This window comes from Monodelphis domestica, chromosome 3 (genome assembly GCF_027887165.1).
Source record: "Monodelphis domestica isolate mMonDom1 chromosome 3, mMonDom1.pri, whole genome shotgun sequence".
Lineage (NCBI taxonomy): Eukaryota > Metazoa > Chordata > Mammalia > Didelphimorphia > Didelphidae > Monodelphis > Monodelphis domestica.
This window is the reverse complement of record NC_077229.1, coordinates 168885138-168911921: the sequence shown is the minus strand read 5'-3', so window position 1 is coordinate 168911921 and position 26784 is coordinate 168885138. Positions and strand designations below refer to the sequence as shown.

General features: G+C 39.1%; 1 protein-coding gene and 1 long non-coding RNA gene across 4 annotated transcripts in view; one reads left to right on the top strand and one right to left on the bottom strand.

Moving 5' to 3' along the window:
• LOC130458347 (uncharacterized) overlaps positions 1 to 24324 on the bottom strand; it is a 28657-nt gene extending 4333 nt beyond the window's left edge. Inside the window, exons 1-2 of the long non-coding RNA XR_008917539.1 lie at positions 24238 to 24324; positions 19180 to 19266 (exon numbers count right to left, since the gene is read on the bottom strand). This is a non-coding gene — a long non-coding RNA (uncharacterized LOC130458347). The remainder of the gene's footprint in view (positions 1 to 19179; positions 19267 to 24237) is intronic.
• Positions 24267 to 26784, top strand: part of GRHL2 (grainyhead like transcription factor 2) — a 220899-nt gene continuing 218381 nt past the window's right edge. For all 3 annotated transcript variants that reach the window (XM_007488168.3, XM_007488169.3, XM_007488167.3), the window contains exon 1: positions 24267 to 24379. In XM_007488168.3, coding sequence (XP_007488230.1) covers positions 24360 to 24379 — 20 coding nt within the window. In that variant the 5' untranslated portion in view covers positions 24267 to 24359. The remainder of the gene's footprint in view (positions 24380 to 26784) is intronic.

Sequence of the window (26784 nt, the reverse complement as noted above, 5' to 3'; positions counted from 1 at the left end):
GCAGCCAGGCACCAGTAGGCAGAAGCCACAGGGACTGACAATCTTCAATCTTCACCAATCCTTGATCTCATGATTTATCCTAAGTAGTTGATTGTCTTTTCTGTAAGAGCACTATTGTAGTATTTGTTAATAGATAGACTCAGGGAAGGGAAGTCAAGGAAAGAGAAAACTTTCTCTTAGAACTTCTCTCAGGACATCAGAAGATAGGTGCAATGGGTAGTATCCACTGAAATCTTCTGCTGATATACCTACAGGACCCCTGGTATTTTTCTGTCTCTCTCTTATTTGACAGACTTTAGTCCTACTTTCTCTTTCTCCTTTTGTTGGTTGCCCCATGCTAACATTTCTTTCTGACTCAGCTCTCCTCAGTCCTTACCCCTTCTCCCACGGTCAGGTGCTTAGAGTCTCTCTCTACCTTTAGCATCACTCTCTTATTTTGAGGTAGCTCCTCATTTGATAGAAATTCCATAGGCTAGTGAGCAAAGTCTTCACAGAATACCTTTGTTTGATTCAAAGAACTGTTCAAGCCATGTTTACATCTAATCCTAACAGATTAAGTCATTCAAAAAGTGTTCTTATTTAAGAAAAGCAATCATTGTTCAGTGGGTAGGATAATCAATGGAGATTCACCTTTAGACCTATATTAAGCATTTTGAACACCTTAAATATTATTATGATAATAACTGGAAAAGTACGCATGATAGTATAGCACATAGTAGCCATAGAAGGAACATTCTGAAAGAGGGAGACCAGGCTGGTGCTGGAATTTAAAAACAATGAGATTGAAGAACAAAGAGATGGCTGGATAACCTGGGGAGAAGGCTTAGAGCACTGAGGGAAAGGGACAGTACATGATGATGTCCTTCAACTATCTAAAGAGCATCTATATTTATACTGCTTAGTCCATTGAATAATGGTTTAAAATTAGAGAGAAGCTGAAGCCAGGCCATTCATTATGAGTAAAAACTCCCTGACAATTAAAGATGTCCCCAAATAGAAAAGACTACCTTATGGGGTAGTGAGTTCCTTGTTACCAAAAATCTTCAAGTGGAAGTTCAGTGACAACTTATTAGAGATGCTGTAATAACAGTGGAGAACCATATTTGAATAAAGCTTTAAGTTTTACAAAGTATTTAATCATCTTAATCTCGTCAGACAGTGCTCAACTGAAGAGATCCGAGAGATCTATATCATATGAACAAAATGCTCTAAAACACTAATAATTTGTTGTTTTATTGTTCAGTTCTATATGACTCTTTGTGACTCCATTTGGGATTTCCTTGGCAAAGATACTAGAGTAGTTTGCCATTTCCTTCTCCAGCTTATTTTACAGATAATGAAACTGAGGCAAAAGGATTAATTCATTTGCCTAGGGTCACACAGTTAGTAAGTATCTGAGGCCAGAATTGAATTCAGGAAAATAAGTCTAACCAGGCTCAAGCAATTCCATCCAAGACAACAAGCATTTAAGTAGCTACTATGTGTAATGTGGAGGCAACTAGGTAGCACAGTAGATAGAATGCCAGGCCTGAAGTCAAAAAGACTCATCTCCTGAGTTCAAATCTGATCACCAGTTGCATAACCCTGAGTGAACCACTTAACCCTGTTTGCCTCAGTTTCCTCATCTCCAGTATCTTTGCCAAGAGAAAACAAATGATTGTTAATTTAAAATAAAATAAGATAAAAATAGCTAAAAATTCTAATGCCAAGTTGTTTTCCATTATAGCCCATAAGCCTCTCTCAATATAGATGGTTGGGGAGCAGTTGGGTGGCTCAGTGGATTGAAAGCCAGGCCTAGAGATGAGAGGTCCTGGGTTCAAATATGGCCTCAGATACTTCCTAGCTGTGTGATCCTAGGCAAGTCATTTGACCCCCATTGCTTAGCCCTTACCTCTCTTCTGCACAGTTTTGATTCTAAGACAGAAGGTATGGGTTTAAAAAATAGATAGATAGATAGATAGATAGATAGATAGATAGATAGATTCATACTTTGACCAGAAGTTGATTTCAATTTATTCTAGGGTCTCTTTTAATTCTTTATTTCCATGAAATTTAATGGATAAGAAATAGAACTTTATCTACCGTAAAGCAAATTCAATAAAATAAATGAACAAGGCAAATATTGTATAACATTGCTTTACAAGACAGACATCTGACTTCCAGTGTTCTTATTATAACTAATCTGACATGTTTTGAGCAGATGCAAGCACAGCCACATTAGATAGTTTGCAAGGTTCCTGACAACTCAAACCACTAGACTTATTTTTAAAACCCATTTTGTTTTAATAAGTTTTAGGAGAAATAAATCATTTGAAGATTTACAATCCACCCATTACCCAGGAACAAAGATACTTATGTAGTCAGAATTACAAACACAACTTCTAAAAATATTACTTTTCATTAACTGCTCATGCTGAAATCATAAACCCCCTTTTAAACCAAAGGATTAATACTAAGCTTTACATGTCACACAATTATCAGTAGCTTTAACTCTGAACATACTGCAATTTCAGGTAGCATGTAATAGCAACAGAAGAGAAACAAGGTGAAATCCCTATAAATCAGAACTATCTCTATGGGTTTCTTCCCTCTGTTATTCTCAGCTCTAGTGAGAAACTTAAGAACCAAGATATTTTTTTTCATTTTTATTTAATGAATGAATTTAGAATATTTTTCCATGGTTACATGAGTCAGGTTCTTTCCCTCTCCCTTCCTGCAGCTGACAAGCTATTCCATTGGGTTTTACATGTGTCATTGATCAAGACCTATTTCCACGTTGTTGATGTTTGCACTAGGATGATCATTTAGAGTCTACATCCCCAATCATATCCCCATGGAACCATGGGATCAGTGATATGCTTTTCTTCTGCATTTCTACTCCCACAGTTCTTCCTCTGGATGTGCGTAGCAAAGAACCAAGAAATTTCTGTAAGAGATATCAGTTCTTTTCAGACCTCCCCATCCTATTGTTTGCTTTCTTTTACTTTTGCCTCCCCCCCCCAAACCGTACCTTATGTCTTCATACCCATTCTAAGACAGAAGAGCAGCAGGGGCTCCTAGCCCCTTCCAGCTAAGTGGTTTATCTAGGGTCATCCTCTTCCTTCTTTTACCTGCTATAGTAGCTAGAAAGATGGTTTTCAATGAAGTAAGAGTGCTCACTTCAACAGCACATACACCAAGCCAGAAAGACCTGTGTTAAAATCTAGCTTGTTACTATTGGCTAGGTAATACAGGGCTCTTGGAAATTTTCTAAGACTATAAACTGCATTCATAGAGGGAGTTTCTTTTCCTGGGAATTCCTTATATCCATGAAATTATTGGTCTGGTCCATATTCCTATTCTTTTGTAGGATTATAGATTTAGAACTGATCAAGTTTAGAAATGCAAAACTCTCTCATTTTTTTTCTCTTTGCAAATGAAGAAATGAGTGCCCAAGGGATTAAATGACTTAATCAAGGTCACACAGATAATAGGTGATAGAGTTGGTGTTCAAACTTGGGCTAATTCCAAATCCTGTCTTTTTTCAATGTGTCATATTGCACAACTGTTTTTTCCCTCATTTTTTAAACTAAATTTTATTTTTCCCTAATTACATATAAAACAATGTTAATATTCTTTTGAAAAAAAATTTAAATTCTAAATTCTTTCTCATTCTCTTTCCTCTCCTTCTTCCTGGGATGTTTTTAAAACCCTTATCTTCTTAGTATCTATTCTAAGACAGAAGTATGGCAAGGACTAGACAATAAGGGTGAAGTGACTTTCCCAGGACCACACAGTTAGGAAGTGTTTGAGGCCAGATTTAAACTGAGGTCTTGGTACTCTTTCCACTGTGCTGCCTAGTTGCCCTAACCTAATATAGATTTTACAATTGAAATCATGTAAAGCATTTTTTCATGTTAGTTATTTTGAAGAAGAGAACTCAAACAGCAATAACCAAAACAAAACAAAAAATGAAGAGAGAAAATGAAATAGAATGTATTGCACCATGTATTCAGAGTCTATCAGTTCTTTCTTTGGAGGTGGATGACATTTTTCTTTATGAGTCTTGGAATACTATTATGCTAGAAGAAACATTCATATTATGCAGGATAATTTCAGAAAAACCTAGAAAGAATTACATGAACTAATGCAACTGAAAGTAAGCAGAACCAGAACACTGTATACAGTAACAACAATATTGTATAATGACCAATTACAAATGACTTAACTACCTTCAGCAATACAGTGATCCAAGACAATCCCCAAGGACTCATGCCCAACTGTTTTTAAATGATGATGACCCCAAAGGTTGATTATGGTCATTGTTATTTTCCTTAAGTGAGCTTTTGGAACCCCTGGTTATATAGACACAGTGAGTATTTGGCTTGTGTGTGGAGAAGAAGGGAAGTTCAGATGTCTGGGTATTCTTTATTTGAGGTTCTTCGGTCCTTTATGAAGGAAGTGCCATTTTCCTAATCCACTCTATACAGAGCCTCTCCAAAGATGCCCTCAGATACTTAGACTCAGTTCTACCTCTGAGATTAAGGGAGAAAAAAAATCTTATTTGCTTAAAGGTAAAGATGACCTAGAAAGTCTGTGTCTTTTAATCAGATGAACCACTCAATCAACTTTATTTTTAATAATATTTACCCCCCCAACTAAATGTAAAAACAAAATTTAAAAAAAATTAATTTTTCCCACGATTACCTGATTCTTGTTGTCTCTTTCCCCTCTTCCCTCCCCTCCTCCTGGAGTTGATAAGCAATTTCACTGGGTTATACATATATTATCACTCAAATCCTATTTCCATATGATTCATGTAAAAACAATTTTTAACATTCATTTTAAAAAAATTTTGAGCTCCAAATTCTCTCCTTCTTTTCTTTATTTCCTCCCAACTTTCCCTCCTCCCTTAGACGATAAGCAATCTGATATAGATTTTTACATGTGCAATCATGTAAAATATTTTTCCATATTAGTCACTTTTGTGGAAGAGGTCTCCAACAAAAAAGAAGAAAGCAAAATATAGTATCTTCTGGTAATAAATATTTATTAAATACATAGTATGTGCTAAGCCCTGAGGATAAAAAGAAACAGGACAGTACCTGCTCTCAAGGAACATACAATCCAATGGGGGAGGCAACATGAAAAAAATATATATATATATATACAAAGCAAGTTATATACAGGAAAAATGGGAAATATTTAACAAGAGGCAAGGCTATAGGATTAGAAAGGGTTGGGGAAAGCTTCCTGCAGAAGATGGAATTTTAGCTGACACTTAAAGGAAGCCCAAGAAGTCAGTAGATAGAGTTGAGGAGAGAGAGCATTCCAGGTATGGGGGACAGTCAAAGAAAATGTTCTGAGCCGTGAGAGCCAGTGTCTTGTTGGTGTAATAGTCAGAACACCAGTGTCACTGGATGAAAGAGTATGTGTCGGGAGTAAGGTGTAAGAAGATTGGAAAGGTAGGACAAGGTCTAGGTTTGACTGCTGAGCAGTCATTTGTTTCTGTATGCTACTGGGAACCACTGGAGTTTATTGGGTGTATGGAGGGGTGGTGGTGGTATGTGTGTAACATTATGGAACCTTAGGAAAATTACATTAGTGACTTATTAGAGAATGAATTGGGGTAGGGAGAGACTGGAGGCAGATTGACCCACCAGCACACTATTGCAATAGTCCAGGTATGAGGCGATGAGGGCTTACACAAGAGTAATGGTAGTGTCAGAGAAGAAATGTTACAGAGATGATATCAGTAGATTGGCTATGGGGTCAGGGGTGAGAGGGAGGGAAGAATTGAGGATAACACCTAAGTTGAGAGCTAGATAGACTGAGAGGAAGGTGTTGCTTCTACAGTAATAGGGAGGGTGTCAGATATCAAAGTAACTTTCAGATTCATTAGATGAAGCAGTCAGAGCATGAAGTGATACGAATGTGTTTCTGAAGTCTTTCCCAATCCCTCCTAATTCCAGTGCCTTCTCTCTGTCAATTATTTCCTATTTATCTTGTATTTAGCTTTATTTGTAGATATTTGTTTGCATGTCATCTCCCCATTAGATTGTAAGCTAGGGATGGGTTTATTTCAGAGACTGAGATAGGCTTATTAGACTTTTCTAGTTAGAACAATTTGCATTATGGTAGATTTTGACATGAAAGATTCAAGCAAGGGCAATACGGGAGTGCAGAGAAGGGGGGAACATATAAAGTAGAAAAAACTTGTCAAAAATAAGTCTTAGGGAATTCATTGTGTTTTGGACTACAGTAGGGATACAGTCTGAGGTAAGACTGCAATTATAATTTGGAGTCAGATGGTAGAGAAATCTGTCGTAGTGTGGAATAGTAGTGGAATAAAATAATAGTTATGTGACCTTGGAGAAATCCCTTAACCACTCTCAGCCTCAGTTTCCTCATCTGTAAAATAAAAGAGGGATTGTTATCAATTGTCTCTAAGGTGTCTTCCAGCTCTAAATTTATGAATCAATTACTAGATTTGGAATAGAAACACCTTGATTCCATCCATGAGAACTTGAACTTAAATCTCTGTGTACCAGTTTCCTACTCTCTAAAATTAGGGATTGGATGACTTTGAAGATCCATTTCAATCATGATTTCATCTTATAGGCAATAGAGAGCCATTGAAAACTTTTAAATAGGGAAGGATGTTGTGATTATTTCTGATAAATGAGAATTTTTTTTCAGGATGGCTTTAAAAAAAAAAAACAAACCAACAAACAAACAATGAACCTACCTTGCTGAATGCTTCAGAGGGAACATTTTGTTCTACCTTGGCCTTATTTCTGATCTTTGGGTTCTCATTTTTACCCTTCTCCCTAAATGACTGTGCCCCTTTAAGTCAATGCTTTCTCCTCAGCTTCAATTTCTTTGTGATGAGAGTAATAACACTAATTCATCTTAGGGTAAATTATAGAATTCGAGTTTGGATCAACTTCTGTGATCATCCATTGTTGCTGTTCAGTTGTTTGAGTCATGTCCAACTCTTCCTGACCCCATTTGGAGTTTTCTTGGCAAAAATACTAGAATGGTTTGACATTTCCCTCTCCAGCTCATTTTACAGATGAAGAAACTGAGGCCAACAGGGTTAAATGACTTGCTAAGGGTCTCACAGCTAGTAAATGGAACTCTAGGTTAGCTTATATGCACAAAAGAATCCCTCCTACATGATTAATCCAGTCTTTTTTTGTGTAAAGTTTGTTAGGCACTTTTTCCTGACATCAAACCTTGATATGGCTTTTCCCACCTTCTTTTGCTCCTAGTTTGGCTCTCCTTGGGGTCAAACATATCTCAGCTAATCCCTCTTTCTCCTGGGAGCACTTCAAGTTTGCTCATACTGATTTCATTCCCTTGGCTAAGTCCTCTCTTCTCTGTCTAAACAACCCTAAGTCTTTCACCTGATTCTCATATGAGAGAGAATTGAGGCAATATTCATTACCTTTCTCTGGACGGTCTCTAGTTGATCAAACGTGAAGTATGTAAAGGAAATAGAGAGGATAAATCAGATACATAAAAACACAATCATACATTTTAGTCCAAGGACTAAAAAGTGAAGAAGGATTATAATATATTGCTGATTGGCATGAATGGAAATGTCCTTCCCCTTTCCCTCTCCAACTTATATTCATTACTTTCTCTAAACCCAGTATAAAACTTATCTCTTATGTGGATGAATCTAGACCTGGAGGGGACTTTATTTTTTATAAATTTTTGGAAAATTTTATTTAATTAGTTAATTTAGAGTATTTTTCCATAGTTACAAGAATTATGTTCTTTCTGTCCCCTCCCCCACCCCTCCCATAGCCCACGTGCAATTCCACTGGGTTTTACATGTGTCATTGATCAAGACTTATTTCCATATTATTGATATTTGCACTAGGATGATCCTTAGGGTCTACATCCCCAATCACATCCCCATTGACCCATGTGATCAAGCAGGTGTTTTTCCTCTGTGTTTCTACTCCCACAGTTCTTCTGAATGTGAATGGTGTTCTTCCTCATAAATTCCTCTGGATTGTCCTGGGTCATTGCATTGCTGCTAGCAGAGAAGTCCATTACATTCTATTGTACCACAGTGTATCAGTCTCTGTTTACAATGTTCTCCTGGTTCTGCTCCTTTCACTCTGCATCAATTCCTGGAGATTGTTCCTGTTCACATGGAATTGCTGGAGGGGACTTTAAAGATCTTGTTAGTCCAACCTCCTTATCATATAAACATAAAACAGAGGCCCATGGAGGCTAAATAATAAACATTCATATAGCACTTGCTATGTGCCAGGCAATTTTCAGTGCTAAGCAATTTTCACTTATTATCTCATCTGATCCTTGCCATAATCCTGCTTTTCTTTTTTTTATATTTTATTTTCCCCATTATATATAAAAACAATCTTCAAAATACATTTCCTAAAATTATAAGATCCAAATTGTCTCCTTCCCTCCCTTCCATCCTCCCTCCTAGAGTTGGTAAGTAATTTGATCTGGGCTATACACATATTATCAAGTAAAACATACTTCCATATTGGCCATAGTTGTCAGAGACTACTGATAGAAAACCAAAACCCCCAAATAAGAACATGAATAAACTAAAGTGAAAAATGGTATGCTTCGATCTGTCTTTATAGTCCCACAGTTCTTTCTTGGGAGGTGGATAGCATTGTCGTGAGTCCTTCAGAATTATCCTGGGTCACTTAACCCTGTTGGCCTCCATTTCCTTATCTCTAAAATGAGCTGGAAAGGAAATTGTCCCATTCCATTGGGAAAAGTCTTCACATGCCTGGGATAGGCTTCTCCCTAACTCACTGCTGGTTACCCTACGCCTGGCTTTAACCCATCTGCCAAATGGTTTTACCAGTGTGGTGAATGCATAGGCAACAGCTTCTTGGAGCCACAGGTGAGAGTTGGGTAAAAAGTGAACACAAAGGGGGATGAGCAGCCCTGGAAAGGGTTTGTAAAACCCTCATACCAGAGGTGCTGGTCCTCCCTGTATATAAACTCCATGCATACTTCTGAGTTAGGTGTTGTTATGATCTCCATTTCACAAATGAGAAAACTGAGGCAAACAGAATTTATGTGACTTGCCTAGGGTCATACAGCTAAGTGTCAGCCTGGCTTTCTGACACCATGCTCTAGCCACCTAGCTATTGAACCCAAGTCCTTTGACTTCACTGTACCACAGTGTCCCTTCCAAGAAGCCTTCTTCTCTAACTAACTCCTTCTTGTTCACTTATATAAACAACTCCTCCTCCTCCTCATTTATGCAGCATATAGCAAGTACTTAATTATAACACTTAGCATTTTATAGTACTTTAAGATTGGTGAAGTACATTTACAAACACATCCTAACAACAATCCTGTGAGATAGGTGGTATTATTACCCCCATTTTATAGATGAAGAAACTGAGGCAGATGGAGGTTAAGTGACATCCCTAGGGTCATATTGTTGTTCAGTTGCTTCACTCATGTCTGAGCCTTGGTAACTCCATTTGGGGTTGTGGGCAATAATATTAAAGTGGTTTGTTGTTTCCTTTTCTAGCTAATTTGAAGATGAGGAAACTGAGGCAAATAGGGTTAAGTGACTTGCCCATGGTCACACAGTTGGAAAGCATCTTGAGGCCAGATTTGAATTAGGGTCTTCCTGCCCCCAGGTCCATGGATATATCCACAGGGTTGCCCAGCTGTCCTTTCCTAGTGTTATACAGCTAATAAAAGTCTGAAGCTAGATTAAATCAGGATCTGGCACCTTTATCCATTATATCAGCTACCTATGTTTAGGTGTTCATTGATTAATAGAATTATCTTGCATTTGTTGATATTTCTTTGTAATTTTTTCATATGTATAGACATTTTACTTTTTTATCTGGCCCTGTGATTTCATCAGTAAGGGAATTTCTTGTTAGGAAACTCTTGTTACCTCTAGACAGCTGAAGTTCATATTCTTAGATATTTGCTTGGGGAGCATGGATACTTCAATGACTTACCCAGGGTCACACAGCCTATATGTGTCCCAGCAGGAGTAGATGCCAAATCTTCATGGCTCTGGGTTCAGCTGTCTATCTACTATACCAGGCTGCCCCATGTGTAGAAATCAACTGAGATAATTCAAGTAACAATATCTGTGTTGGTAATGAACATAATTAATAGATTATACAAGGGTAGGTACCATGTCTTTTACTTCCTTTGTATTTTGTAATTCAACTGAACAAAATTAATAAACTTCAATAGTTCCCTGTTACTGCCAGAATAAAATATAAAATCCTCTGTTTGGCTTTTACAATCCTTCACAATCTGGTCCCCTGCTGACTTTTTTATCTCATTATACCTTACTCTCTTCCACAGACTGTGATTCAGTCACACTGACCTCTTGGCTGTTCCTCCTACAAGATACTCCATCTCTCAACTACAAGGACTTTCTTTTGTTTTCTCTCTTTCTCCCTTTGTCCCTCCCTCCCTCCCCCCCTCTCTCTGTCTCTCTGTCTCTTTCTCTGTCTCTCTGTCTCTCTGTCTCTGTCTCTGTCTCTGTCTCTGTCTCTGTCTCTGTCTCTGTCTCTCTCTCTCTCTCTTTCTCCCTCTCTCTCCCTCCCTCTGCCCCCATTCTTTCTCTCTCCTTTCTCATATTAGCCTTCAATAACCAGGTCTTTGATCTGGTGATGCCTCCATTGCCTTAACCTCTGCTTTTCTTATACGGAGCTCAAACAATACAAAGGTGTGCTGGTAAATGTTTAACATTCAGGGAAAAATAAAGTATGCATACACACTTTTAAGTTTAGTTGGACAATTAACACTTTCTTAAACCTCAGCAATAAATCAAGCCCTGGATTGTAGCAACTTGACAATTTCTTAGATATAAATTCTCATGCTGAAAATTTAACAATGGGCTCTTACAGTTAGAGTTGACTACAGCACATCACTCTCCCTGCATTCAAGGAGTTTACCTTCTAATGGGGGAAGATAACTCCTAAAAGGAAGCAGAAAAAGAGTCAGGATAGATATATATGAAAATGCTAGGGTTGACGATACACTGCGGTACAATTGAATGTAATGGACTTCTCCATTAGTGGCAATGCAGTGATCCCGAACAACTTGGAGGGATCTATGAGAAAAAACACTATACACATGCAGAGGAAAAACTGTGGGAGTAGAAACACCGAAGAAAAACAATTGCTTGATCCCATGGTTCAATGGGGATATGATTGGGGATGTTGACTCTAAATGATCACCCTAGTGCAAATATTAATAATATGGAAATAGGTCTTGATCAATGACACATGTTAAACCCAGTGGAATTGTGCATTGGCTATGGGAGAGGTTTGGGGGGAGGGGAGGGTAAGAACATTATTCTTGTAACCAAGGGAAAATGTTCTAAATTGACTAATTAAATAAAATTTAAAAAAATATGCTCGGGTCAGGGAGGGGATGAAGAAGGGAACTGATCTTTATAGAACACTTTTTAAGTGCTAGGCACTTAAAAAAAATCTCATTCCATCCTCACAGCAACCCTGCAAGTTAGATACTGTTATTATCCCCATTTAATGGTTGAAGAAACTGAGACAGAAAGTTTAAGTGATTCGCATCTAGTAAGTATCTGAGGTCATATCTGAACTAATTCCATGCTTCATACTCTATGCACTATACCACCTACCTACAAAATAAATAATCCTTCTATATCATAGGTTAGGGGTGATCTCAAATATCTGCATAAAATTTTTGGTTTTCATGTTCTTTTTGCAAATTTTAACTTTTTAAGAAATGTATTTTTTTAAACCCTTACCTTTTGTCTTAGAGTTAAACATTTATATTGGTTCCAAGGTAGAAGAACAATAATGGCTAGGCAATTAGGGTAAAGTGACTTGTCCAAGGTCACACAGCTAGGAAGTATCTGAGGCCAAATTTGAAGCCAAGACTTCCCATCTCTACACTTGGTTCTTAATCCATTGAAGCACCTGGATGCCCCCAACCCTAACCCTAACACTAAAAAAGAAATTATGTATATTTGTGGTATAAGAAATAAAATATATTGATATTATACAATATTATATATGTATACATATTTTAAGTATTTCTGGGTTTCTAAACTTTTTTTGTGTCATCTGCAGTTCCATAAAACTCTCTCAGAATTCCTGTGTAATACCTTATGTGATCTTTAATATACTGAAACTGAGACTGGGAAAGTTGTGATGTGTAAAGGATAACTTTATAAAGAAATATGGGACAGGAGTGAGAAGAAAGCACTAGCATCTTTCTCAGAGGACTAGGAAACACCTCCTGATGAGGTATATCTTCAACTGAATCTTGATAAAACTGTTATGCCTGGAATTAGGAAGACCTGAGTTCAAATTCAGTTTGTTGGAACAATTTAGAAATTATATTCTTCAGGTATGTATGAACTCTAAAACTCTGGGATAGCCAGAGCACTTAAGTGAAAATGAAGAATAAATGCTTGTTTTATTGACCTTAAGGTCAATAAAATTGACCTCCAAGACCTGAGCTTTGAGTGAATTGTGGAGCAATTAGGAACAAAGTGGAGAACAGCTCTGGGCCTGGAGATCTGCATTAAAATCCCATCTCAGATATTTATTACATGAATGACCCTAAGCAAGGTGTTAATCTTTGCTTGTGTCAATCCAAATAAAGAAGGAAATGTCAAGCCACTCCAGTATCTTTGCCAAGAAAACCACATGGATAGTACTGGCATGCTATAGAGCAGAGGGTTACAAAGAGTCAGATGTGACTAAATAACAACAACTAGATTACAAAGGGGCTCTTCAAGCCTCTGAGGAATCATAGAATCTCAGAGTTGGAAGGGACCCAAGGGGTCCTTTCATCTAACTCATATCTGAATAAGAATTGACTCTGTAGGATCCCAAGTGGTCATCCCACATTTTCTGGAAAGTAATACGGTATTACCTTCAAAAGTAGTACTTTCTTAAGTTAGTGAATTTAGATTCAAATTCCATTTGATTCTTTCTACATGGGTGATAATGGTCAGATAATTTTGACCTTCCTGAGCCTTTTACCTCACCTTTAAAATGATGAGATTTAAGGGGCTATAAAATTGTAGATACCCTTTGATCCGTCAATACCATTACTAGTTCTGCAGCCCCAAAAGATAAAAAAAAAGGAAAAGGACTTATATGTACAAAAATATTTATAGCAGTTCTTTTTGTGGTGGCAAAGAATTGGACTGTGAGGGGATACCCATCAATTGTGGAATGGCTAAGTTTTTGTATCTGGGTGTAATGTAAAACTGTTGTGCTAAAATGATAAGCAAGAGAATTTCAGAAAAACCTGGAAAGACTTACATGAACTGATGCAGAGCAAAGTAAGCAGAACCAGGATAACACCATGTGCCATAATGGCAATTATTATGTGATGAATAATTTAGTTATTCTTAGATATGCAATGATACATGGCAATACCAAAGGACTAGTGACAAAAATGCCATCTTCTTCCAGAGAAAGAATGGATGGAGCCTGAATCTAAAACATTTTCTTCATTTTTTTGTTCAAGTTTTCTCTTACGAGAAGATTGATATGGGAAAATGTACATATACAATGCATATGTAATTTCTATTATCAAATTACTTTTTGTCTTAGCAAAGGAAGAGGAGAGGAAAGGAAGTAGAGAATTTGAGCCTCAAAATTAAAACAAAACCCCCTGAATGTTAACAATTGTTATTACATGTAATTGGGGGAAAATAAAATATTATCAAATTTCAAAAAAAATAATTTTGAGAAAAGGAAAATAAAGGAGGCATAAAATAAAAAAAATGAGAGGCTTGTTTATATAGTTCTTGAGATTCCTTTTAGATTTAAAACTATAATCCTATGATCTCTAGGGCAGGAGACACAGCTATTTCTTGAGTCAATTCATTCCACATTTCCTGGAGAGATGAATAGAGGACTGGACCCGAAGTGAGGAACACCTGAGTTTAAATTTAGGCTTAACACTTACTAGCTATGTGACCCTAGGTAAGTCACTTTAAATCACTGTAAAACAGGATTAATAATAGTTCCTATCTTTTAGGTTGTTAAGAGGATCAGTCAGTGAATAAATCTTTATTAAGCTCCTACTATGTGCCAGGCACTGGGCTAAGCCTTGGGGATAAAAAAAAAAAGTAAAAGACAAGTTCTTGCTCTCAAGGAGTTCACAATTTAAAGGAGACAAAACATACAACAGTAAGTACAAAGAAGCTATATACAAGAGACATAGGACATAATTAAAAGAGGGAAGACATTGGAATTAAGAGAGGTTAGAGAAGGCTTCCTGACTGAAAGAAGCCAGTGGTGAGAGCACAAGAGGGACCACTATTCCAATCATGGAAGAGAGCCAGAGAAAATGCCCAAGTCCAGAGATAGTTTTATTCATAGAACAGCCAGAAAGCCAGTATCACTGGATCAAAGAATATATGCTGAGGAGGAACTAGGTTATGAAAGGCTTTGAACACCAAACAGAGCAATTTGCATTTGATCTTGGAAGTGACAGGGAGCCATTGGAATTTATTGAGTAGGGGAGTATCAAGAGAAATCCAGGTTGACCTCTAGGTTGTGAGCCTGAGGGACTAGGAATTCTAGGAAGTTAGGAGGAGGATGGGGTTTAGGGGGAAAGATAGGGTTTCATTTTGGGCATGTTTAGTTTAAGATGCTTACTGGATATCTAGCTCAAGGTGTCTGAAAGGCAGTTGAAGATGCAAGATTGGAGGTTGGGGCAGGATAGATAGGTAGATTGGAGAATCATCAACATAGAGATGGTAATTAAATACATAGAACATAATGAGATAACCATCTGAAGTTGCATAAAGAAAAAAGAAGCCCCATGATAGAACTCCAAGGGACATCTAGAACTAGAGATGAGAGGGTGAAATCTGGATGAGGTTCTAGTAATGGAAACTTAGAAGGAAAATCAGGAGGCACTAGTGTCCTGAAAATCTAGCAAGAAGAGAGAATTAGAGAGAAGAAAATGATCAATAGTGTCAAAGTCATTGGAGAGGTCAAGGCAAAGGAGGACTACATTGTATTTGGTAGCTAAGAGATCTTTGGTAAGTTTAGAGAGAGCAGTTTCAGTGAAATGATAAGATCTGAAATAGGGTCTTAAAAAAATGAGAGAAGAGAAAGCAGAGGTCATCTTTTTGAGGAGGTTTGCCAGAAAAGGCAGAAGAGACATAGCACAAAAATTAGAGGACAAAGAAGGGTTAAGTGAGGGCTTTTTGAGGATGACAGCATTGAATGAGATCATACTTGTAAAGTGTTTAGCCCAATGCATAGCATCCAGTAGGCTATTAATAAATGTTTGTTTCCTTCCTTCCTTTGTGGATAGTTCTAATCGTTGAGAAGTTTTTCCTTGGACAAAGCCAACATTTTCCACCCTATGACCTAGAGCTCTTACTTCTGTCTTCTGGGATCAATTCTAATCTCTCTTTTACATGCTAGTCGAGTAAATACCTCAAGATGGATATCTTTTTTTCTTCAGGTCAATAGTCCCAGGTCCCTCAGTTGTTCTTCATGTGTCATGGTGTCCAGAATCTTCACCATGCTTTACCAAATTTTAAAAGTTGACAAGAAATGTACCCTAGCTTCATTATTCATTGTCTCCTTATTGCCTACCAAGTAGTCTAAATTCTTCTCCCTTATATTTAGGGCTTCTTAAAATCTGGTACCACCCTACCTTTTTAGCCTTATCTCACATGAAGTCCCTCCATATATTTATACCACATCCCACCCAAACTTCCCTATTCCTCAGACACATGTCTCTGGGCCTTTGTTCACACTGTTTCCTGTTCCTGGAATGCCCTCTATTCCCCTTTGACCTATTGCATTCGTGCCCATCCTTTAAAGCTCCATTCCACTTGCACAACCTCCAGAAAAATCTTTACATCTTAATTCACCAAGAGATGACAATTTGATGATTCAGTAATAAGATGCTCACTGTTCATCCAGAAGAAAGAGAGATGGGAAAAAGAGGAGAGGGAGAATGAAGGCAATAGAGGGGTAGGGAGACAGAGACAGAGACAGAGAGAATAGAAAACACCAGATTAATTCCTGATTCTCAAGAGACTAGCTTCGAATTCATGGTAGGCACACAGTAATGAATTAGGTCATCACAAATGTCAAGGTTGTGTTGAAATAAGTGCTACTGATAATCCATTTTATTTATTTATTTTGAAACCCTTACCTTCTGTCTTAGAATTAATACTAAATATTGGTTCTAAAGCAGAAGATAAATAGGCAAAGGCTAGGCAATTGGGGTTGAGTGACTTGCCCAAGGTCACATAGCTAGGAAGTATCTGAAACTAGAGTTAAACCCAGGCTTTCCCAAGTCCAGGTCTAGCTCTCTATTCACTGGAACACCCAGCTGCCCCACCCCCAGTTTTAAAAATTGTTTATATATATAACAGTTATTTATGAACAATTCCCCCTCCCCACCCGCACCAAATGAACTCTCCTTCATAATAAAGAAAAAGTTAAGAAAAATCAAGCCACCTAGTGACTACATTTGACAGATTTATGCAACATTCCACACCTATAGGTGAGACCTATCTAGGTTCCCTAAGTTACAAATGATGATGATGGCAACAGAGGGTAACCTAACTGACTGCATGAAAAGCATTTTTAGAAAGTCATTATGCTTCAATTACTGTGCTAAGTGGTGGGGAAACAAATACAAAAGAAACATAATCCCTCTCCTTCAAGGAGGTTGTTGTTCAGTGATTTCAGTGATGTCTGACTCTTTGTGACCCCATTTGGGGTTTTCTTTGCAGAGATATTAGAGTGGTTTTCCATTTCTCTCCAGCTCATTTTGCAGATGAGGAAACTGAGGCAAACAGGGTTAAGGGACTTGCTGAGGATCACAGAGCTAGTAAATATCTGAAGACACATTTGAACTCGGGAAGACAATCTTTCTGACTCCAGATCTAGAGCTTTATCTACTGAGCCACCTAGTTGTCCTGCATTCAAATAACTGGAGACAATACCTGACAAAAGTCTTATTGTAGGAAAAGTGAGGATGAAAGGACTTCATCCACAATTAGGGGTTAGAAGGCCCCTGGCCTCAGCTTCCACATCTAAAAAGCATAGATAAGGGGCACAACAGCTAGAGCACCAGGCTTGGAGTAGGGAGAACCTGGGTTCAAATTTGACCTCAGATATTTCTTATCTGGGTAATCCTAGACAAGGTACTTAATCTTTATCACTCTTCTGCCTTAAAACAGATATTTTGTCTCAATTCTACAATAGAAAGTAAAGTTTAAAGAAAAGTGCAGCCAAGTTATTGACTGTGTACCTCACACAGAGTACTTGCCATAAAAACCCTTATAACTATACATTTTTACATATCTACACATACATTTTATATATTTATATTATATTTTATTATTACATTATATATATTGTTCAATATGAATCATGGACCAATGTGCTTGATGGATTAGAAAAGAGAGAGATTAGTAGGAGAGGTCTGGTTATCTTGGTGTTAACTGCTCGGTGGCTCTCCAGAAGGGCAGTTATTACTGCAAACATTACATCAAGGCTGGAAGAATAGTCAGGGTCTAGAGCTCCATTGTGGAGGGTTTTGACTAATCAGTGCACATCTGGCTCTAGTGATGAGGCTGATGGAAATACTCAAGAATATACCCAGGGCTTCTGTCTCCATACACAGTTCCCCGTCTTTGGAGTACAAATAAATACAGGATGTCAGTCAGTCAGTTGATAAGCATTTAAGTGCCTTCCATGTACCAGGCATGGCACTAAACTGTAGGATGCAAAAAAGGGAAAAGATATTCCCTTCTCTTAAGGATACGAGACTCTAACTGTATTAAGAGTTTGAAAATCTCTGTATAATGGTAATGGAGAGGGGGAAGTTGTATCAGTCTGGAGCACTGTCCTATAGTTTTCAATTTATTTATTTATTTTTGTTGTTGATTAACTCTGGTAAACCCAGACAACTGAACTATTAGTGTTTTTTGTTTGTTTGTTTTCTGAGACAAATAGGAAAATACCAGGCAGAAGGATTCCGGTTACCTTATAGTGTCAAAGGAAAATGAGTGGCTGCTGATACAAATGGGTAGACCCAAGCATCCGTGAAAACCAGTGGCAAACTAAAACAAGGAAATGGTCATCTTAATGGCTCAGCTAAGTTTGCAAACTTGTTTGCTGATTTAAAGGTAGAAACTGGTCATCTGGACTTTTTTAGCTTTCTCTTTTCTGTTAATATATTTCAGTGACGTCAAAAAGTTGTTGCCATTGTGAAGTGCTTTCAAATAATCCGTTAGAAACAAGTCTGTGAGAGTAAGCCTTCTGTCCTTGAGAATGAGTAGCTGGAGCATCAGTAGCAGACCAGACTTGTTGGACTTGATCTGCAAGCTGCTTCACTTCCACTTTTTGATCTAGATGTGGCAGCAGCAGTCTCCTTTTTTCTGATCTCTTACTTACTGAGATTAAAAGTAAAGTCTTATCAGACACACTTAGTGTCCAGTTAGTGACTTTTAGAGCCTGAATAGGCCTGTTAAATTGGACCATAGGAAAGAATACAGCTATCCCTTGTTTAAGAACAAATTCAATTAACAAAATTCCTGACTCAAATGAAGTTAAAGAGATTCAGTCCAAATGACATTACCTCTGAAACATACATAATTGGGGGTGCCATGATACTAACTGTCATATTCTGTCACGTAAAGTGCTTGGATTCTCCTACGCTAACCAAACCTACCAAATGAATAGTAAAATAATGTGTTGTTTTGATGTGTTAAAAGCTCCTGGTGAGCTCTTCAACCATAAATTAAGTCTGTGTATCATTACCCATCAGTAGTCACTGCTGGTACAATCTTCTGATTTGCAGATGACCATCTATTGTAATTTCTTGCTAGACAAATTCAGCTGTGGAAAGAGTGCTAAGATAGTAGTTTGGAGCCAGATACCTTGTATATGATGTGTAAAGGAGGCAAAATTGAGTGGAATGAGTATTGAGTTGGAAGTCAGAAGTTGGTTTTAAAAGCTGGCTTTGCCATATACTACTAGTATGAATCACAAAATTATCTCATTTGCTCCTCACAACCCTGTAGGGTAGTTGCCATTATTACCCTCATTTTAGAGAGGAAGAAAATGAGGCAGAAAATTTAGTGAGTTACCCTGGGACACACAGGTAGTGACTAAGAACTTAAAACTCAGGATTTCCTGATTCCAAGAGGGATCCCATTACCTTTCTAGGAATCATCTTCTGGATAGCTCTTACTGTGATGAAATTTACCTTCTTGCAACTTCCATTCATTGTTTCTGGTTTTACCTTCTGCAGAAAAAAAAGAACACACATATATATGGATGAACATAGATATCATGTTCCTACCCTAAGGTGACTTTTCTCCAGTCTAAACATCACCAGTTTCTTAAAGTGATCCTCCTTCAACATGGACTTGTGGTCCTTCACCATACTGGTTCCCTAAGAGACCCGGGATGAATTTATTAACCTCTCTGGCCCTCAGTTTCTTTATTTGTAAAATGAGAGAGTTGAGCTAAATGATATCAAAGGTTCCAGTTTGAAATTGATAATTCTATCAGCATATGATAGTACAATGAAACTCAGTTTCCAAGCATGGATTGGAATTTAATTACTTTATGTGCTAACTTTTGAAGGATTCTTGCCTTGTATCCTTTTATCTTATTTTAACATATCATCGAGTGAAGATATCTAAAGGAATCAGAAAACTCAAGTGACCAAATTTCGAATTAAAAATTGTTAGAAGTTTAAAGGTGACATGAAGTTAATGACCAAGTTAGCCAAAATATAGATCTATGAATTAATCAATGATAACTAATCAAGGGCTTTCTACATGTTAGGCACTCTACTGGGGTCAGAAAGAAAAAAAAAGTCTCTTCCCTCAAGGAACTTACATTCTAATGTAGTTGATAACATGCACATAGATAAGATGTTGTTGTTGTTTGTCCTTCATTTTTGAAGAGGACCAATGACATCATAGGGTGATCTCTTAACTTATGCATGAATTGGATTTAAGTGAGGCAGAGTTGCACAAAATTGTTGGCTTCAATCTCTCTTCCAGAGTCATCCAAGTCCAGTGGCAAGACAAAAGCCAATATGACTGGCAAGGGCTGAAGATGCCGAAGATGGAGATAACCTTGGCTCCTTTGGTTTCTAAGCTCTAAGAGCTCCATAGTCCCTACTTCGACGTCTTCATGGCTGTTGTAACAAATTATTCTCACCAGCCTGTTCCACTGGGAGAAGTCTTCATATGCCTGGGATAATCATTTCCCCAACTCACCTATGGGTTTGTGGCCCATTGATTTCCTTCAATCTGGTTTAGCCCATCTGCTGAGCCAGGTTTATTAGAGTGTGGTCACCCTGCATGCTACAGCTTCTTGGAGTCACAGGTAAGAGATGGGTGAAAGGTAGACACCAAAGTTGGATGAGCAGTCTTGAAAAGGGCTCAACAAGCCCTCTAGATGCTAGTCTTCCTCAAATACCTATACACCCCACATAGATAAGATTCATGCAAAGTAGATATAAAGCAACCTTAGAAGGGTAAATACTAGCAGTTAGAAGGTCTGGTACAGAAGGTGGCTTGAGGTGAGTCTTGAAGGAAGTCAGGTATTTTAAGAGGCAGAAATGAAAAGGGAAACCATTCCAAGCATGGTTAATTTTCAGGAGCCCAGAGATGGTAGATGAGGCATTAAGTATGGGATATGGCAAATTGAGCAATATGGTCAGACTATCAGCTACAGGGAAGTGATGTGTAAGAAGGGAAATGTAGGCAGGACCAGGTTGTAAGGAGGTTTAAATGCCAAAGAAAGGCATTTATATATTATCGTAGAGATCATAAGAAGTAACAAGAACCTAACAGTAATGGGGTGACATGGTCAGACCTGAACTTTTGAAGAATCACTATAACAAGAGTGTGGAGGATCAAATGACTGGGGAAGATACTTGAGGCAGGTAGAAAAATTAAGACAGGTAAAACATGATTAGGGCATGTATTATGGCAAGTCTTCATGAATGGAGGGAAGGACCTATGTGAGAGAGATGTTGTGAAGATAGAAACAATATTTGATAGCTAATCAGATATGTAGATTGAGTGAGAGGGAGTTTTTGAGGATGACAATGATGTTTCAAATCAAATCAAATCAAAAGGATAATAGTGCTCTTGACAATAAGGGTTTTGGAAGAGAAATAGATTTGGGGTGAAAGCAAGTCTTTTTGTACATGTTAAGTTTGAGATGCCTATGAGACATCTTGTTTGAGATGTCTATTAAGCAGTTTGTGAAGTGGGTCTGGAATCCAACAAAGAGACTAAGGCTCCATATAGCAATCTGGGAAGTTATTTGTATAAAGATTATAGCAGACCCATTAGAACTGATGAGATCACCAAGTTAGTGAATATATAGAGAAAAAAGGAACCTTTTGAGAAAGCTGCTCATATCCCTCAATTGGATATGACATGGATGAACATCTTTATTTCTTCTGCCAAATCTTCATTCATGTCATAGTGGGTGTCCTACAAGATTCTCTCTCCAGGGCCCTTTTTTTCTCTCTATACTCTTACTGATTCCCTATGCCTCCATGGATTTAAAACTATTAAAGAATTAAATAAAATTTAATTAAGGATAACTTCTTTTACATGAGGAAGAGTATGCCAAGTAAGGATTCAAACTTGGTTCTCTTTGTGTCCCAGACTATTGCTCTTTTTAATATTTAAACATTTAAAAAATCTATTTGACTGTCAGTATCTTAACTACAGCTGCTATTCTGAATGCTTTATTAGAAAATACTTTTTCTTCTTAATCTTCAAAGGTTTGCTACAGTCATGAGTATGATTTCAAATATATTTTCTCAGGGAACCAATCTCTGATTTTATGATTGAAGTTGATGAGAAAATAGGATTAATTTTCTATATATTTGTTTTACAACATACTTAAGAATCGATGCACTGTATGTACAATTTAAGGGTGATGTTTCTTGTTATTCAATCTCCAGTCATTCTAGGGGAATATTTTCAGCATAGGCTTCTGTAATGTTATTTGTTGTGAATGGTCTATCTGGCCAGCAAACTAAAATTTAACTTTTTCAATGACTATCAATGTTTGCAAATGCATTGTCATAGCATCCACTCCCCCACCTCACAACTGCCCTACTCCTGCTCCAAATGTGGCCTCCCAGTGCAACAAAACTGCTTCATTTAAAATGTTTCAGAATAAGAGAAAGTAGCTACTTCTTTCTCTGTCACCCCCCACCTCCATTTCATTGAGATAAATTAATAATGACCTATTACAAGTTTTAACAGTCGCAAATTTTTCAACAATGAAATGTGACTAAATGTAATCTCAAACTCTTGATTGTCTAGAGGCCAATTATAGTTTGAGGAGTATGATCTGTTAAGATTTTACTATTATTATCTGCCCATTGACTACCAAACACAGACATAAGCCTAAATAAAAACCCAGTTTTGGTACTTGCCATTAACTCAAATTATTTAGCAAGGGACAAAGTTTAGTTTATTGAATAACATTCAGTTTTTTGATTTACCATTTCATTGAGTCATTCTGACTTTCTCTCCATTTATTCAGATCACCAAGGGCTGGTTGCAAATGATAGTAATTGGGTAAGGAATGAAATGTATCTTGTGAAAATTAACTGAATTGTTAGCAGGCCAGAAACACCAGGAACAGAAAGGGAAAGAAAGTATCCATCATTGTTTACTAAAATAAAATCTTAGTCTGTAAAAAAAAGTCTTGTTTGGGTGTATCTCCTTGTTTGACAAAAGCAATTCAAGTCAAAGTATTCAGAATGTGTTGTATGTAAATCCTTATTTCTTCATAGGATGTAGGTAAACCAGATAGTACTATAGACAAATATTAATTTCCATAATTCCATAATTTCCAAAATTTTCCAAAGAGTATTTGATCCAGAATGATAAAAATTTTAAAATTCACACATAATATCTTCAGTGAGTTTTGACTCCAATCTGAAATAAAAAGATGAATTTTCTAGTGCTTTTTATACTTATCTAAAGATGTTCCAAGGTTTTTGGCTAGGTTCTTCTTGATGGGCCTCCTCCAGGACCATCCACAAACAAGACCAAGGGATGGGTGTCACACTTTAGCAACATATATATGTATGTTCCATATTTGCCACACAATGTTGTTTTCCACTTCCAGAAATCTTACTATGAAAAATGCAGTTTCATCCTTAACTGTTACCATAGCAACCTTACTAAACTGGAGGGATAAAGCACCTTTGTAGTTGCTGCTTCTATTGAATTACAATGTAAATGTTGATGCCTCCCTGGGAAACATCAAATGACAACAAAGTGCTTGGGATGGTGTAGAGGGGCTGTGGGGAACACAGATCAGGTAGTGGTTTGCTGCTTTGGAATCCAAGTCTACAATGTAGGTATCACCCAAAGGCCCATGCGGGTGTCCATTTAGCCAGATCCACCTCAAAATGATCAAATCGATGAGGAAATGATGCTCACGTTTAGTTCTATAATCTTCTTGGTCTCTTACACTTCAAAACTGCCACTGTATTCCTCTATTGTTGTTGTTTGTTTGTTTTTAAGCACAATAACTTTATTTCTGTTTTCTGCCCGTCAACCAGCCCTCTTCATGAGGCCTCAAACTGCCCTTGTGAATTGTTCTGCTCATTTGATCAGAGCTGGCTTAGGATACCTGAATCCAGTATTATTAACTTTCTTTGTCTTTAGTTTGACCGACAATTCCACGAGTCTGCAGGTGCTGGCTGTTTTCTTCCACGGCCTTAAGGAACAAGGGAAATGTAGCATGAAGGAGACTTGAAACGCCCCGACCCAATCAGGTCTTCCTGAGGTTGCTCCAGAGCCCAGCGCTGCCCCAGCCGCCCTGGCTGCGCCTGCTGCTGCTGCTACTGCTCAGGTAAACTTCGGAGAGTTACCTGCTCTTGGAGAGGGGCCTTACCTGAGCGCGTATCTGCCAATGGTGGCTCACCTGAGGGCTCCTCGCAGCCAATCAGCGCGCAGCTCGTCCCTCAGGCTTGTACCCTTTAGTGAAAGAATTCGGCTCCTAGCGAGAAAGTTACCTGTGGCCGCCCAAGTCCGCCACTTTTCGCCCGCTCTGTGACTCCCCTTTGCCACCAGCGAGGAGAACCCAGCAGCACCCCACCGCCTCCGAGCTCTTGCCACATGTGAGGGGGGCCCGCTCCTTATCCCACCTTTCCGGCTAGGTGAGGGAGCGAGCGAGCGAGAGTGGTTGAGGGGGAACGGAAAAGCAGAATTACCTGTACCTCTTGTTCTGCCATCTCGGGCGCTCGTACACACCTTCACCTGCACAGACTTGAAAGTCCAGTTTCACCAGAGACTGAGGCACCAGGAAAAGGGGAGAGAGTTCATTGGATCAAACATGTCACAAGAGTCGGACAAGTAAGTGGATCACACGCTGCTGCTGCCGCCGCCGCCGCCGCCGCCGTCGCCGCCGCCGCCGCTCCTACTACTTTGGGCTGATGGCAACTGGTTTGTCGTTTGGGGCTTTTACTGTGTGTTGTTGCTTTTGGGTTTTCCCCCCCTCTTGTGTGCATCCGGACCATTTCGGATAGTGTTTCTTCCCTGATTAGGGAAAAAGATAAAAAAAAAAAGTCACAAGAATAGAAAGGTTGAAGAACTGCTTTTGGGCCTTGCTTAGGAAACTTGTTTTTTGTTTTCCCCTAAAAAGGAGAATTTTGCATCTCCTTAAAAATAATTAGATTTTAGCAGGGTTTTTAGTGGTGGGATAATAGGTCTTTCGCCTGACTTTATAAACCCTTGCCGCCCCCTCCCCACAAACTTTTTTTCGGGGGGGGGTTCCTTTTTCTTTTTGAAAGTTCAGCGGAGGTTCCTCGATTTGTCTGAAGGCCCTGCGACAAAAAGAGGTTCTTTGCTTTTGTGTGAGTGCAACAAAGAGCTTTTATATTGAAGTAGAAACGGCCATCTTCCCCTCACCCCGAGTGTGTATATGTGTGTACGTGTGTGCATTGTGCGTGTAAGCCCGCGTGCGTGAGTGCGTGCGTGTCTCACTCTGATGCTGCGACGAGTTTGGGGAGCCCAGCCTTCCCTCAGGGGTTGTTGTGGGATGGCGCCATCTCCTCCCCCACCTCTAGTTCTCCCTCCTTCCACCTCCCCCCACCCCAATTCCCTTTATGGCTTCCCTGTCTGCTTTGTGCCCTGGGAAAGGGCCTTTCAGAAGTGGGAGGCATTGATTCCGGACAAGAACCTACTTCCCCACAGTGGCTCGTGGCATTGACCCCTAGTCCTCTGAACGTCTTGTCAACACTAAATCACCAAAGAAAAGCTTTTCCCCCAGTCCTCCTCCTCTAAAGGGCCCTGCGGCCCAACTCCTTACACAACAAACCCGCTTGCCCAACTCAGGTCTCTGCTACTTTTTTACTGTTTAGGTCAGGAGGCCTTAAAAAATCAGGTGCTTCTTTGCTCGCTATTCAGTTATTAATTTTTTTTTCTTGAAAGTCCCTCCTGCCTTTACAAATGGAAATCTGCTTCACGGAGTTGGAAGTCACGAAGGAAGTGAATCAGGTGTATTATTATCAACGCGAACAATAAATATCCTTTAAAGTCAGGAGTTGGAAAGCAGGTCTGCTTCCCTGAAAATGAATATGGCTCTTGTGACACCATGAGGGTGGAGGGAGTAGGTGGGGTGGGGCTGCTGGCCGGGTGGGAGTTAGGACAGCCCGTAACTAACGAAGACTGTTAATAAGCCGGGGGCCTTCAGTTGGGTTCCTCTGGGGTCGACGGGCCAGCGCACACCGACTTCTTCGCCGTGCTGGTGGCAGTGACGGCGGCGGCGGCAGCGACAGCAGCAGCAGCGGCGGCGGCGGCGGCGGCGGCGGCAGAGGCAGTGGCAAAAGCAACCTCACTCGGCCGGCCTCTTCCCCGCCCTCTCTTCAGGCTTTGTGATGGGAGGGGGAGGGGAAAACTGGAAAGAAAGGGAGCTGGGGGGTTGGTGCTTGTACATTTCATTGGCTTGGGTGGCAGCTCTTCCCTCCCCACTGCGTCCCCAACTTGGAATGATCCTCATCCAATTGGAAATGCGTCGGGGCCTTTTTTTTTTTTTTTGCTTTCGCTGGTAACTTTACCCCAGAGTTGTGGCCGAAGCAGAGACCTTCCTAATTGTGTCATTGAGGGGCCAAACAGCCAAGCGCCTGGAGGCCCCCAGCTGCCTCTACCTCTTTGGAAGAATTTGTCCTGGGGCCCCACTCTTGCTTAGGGACCCTGGAGGGAGGTGAGGCTGGGCGGAGGTGCCGGGAGAGTTCCAAGGAGAGAGTGGGAAGAGAAGTTGAGCCAAGACTCTATATGGGAACGGTGACCTCACCTCACGACATAGGAGCTCCCTTCCTAGTTGTAATTGTCGTCATCGATGTGATCCCCTGGGACTGAATTCTGATCTATTAAATTGATCTATTAAATTTATAGCATAAATCTATTGGGCACAGCTGCAGGTAAATAAACAGTGGGCGTGTTAATTAGCGTATATGTATTGGAATGGGCTTGGCCTAAAACGAGTACTTTCTCTGCAGTCTTTAGGGAAATACCAGTTTCATGCAGATGAATGTAGTTTCCCCCAGATTTCAAAACTTTTCTAGGCTGGGAGCAAAATGCCAAGGTGTATACATTCGTGTGTATGCATGTGTGTAAAATGTTTGCCACTGTGCGGTAGGAAGGCAGGGCTTTGATCTCTATTAAATACATCTCTAGTATTTTATTGTAGTTCCTTTATTTGTGTGGTACTAGGACCCTCTAGCCTAGTAGTTTACTTTTGTTATCACAGAACTTCCTAG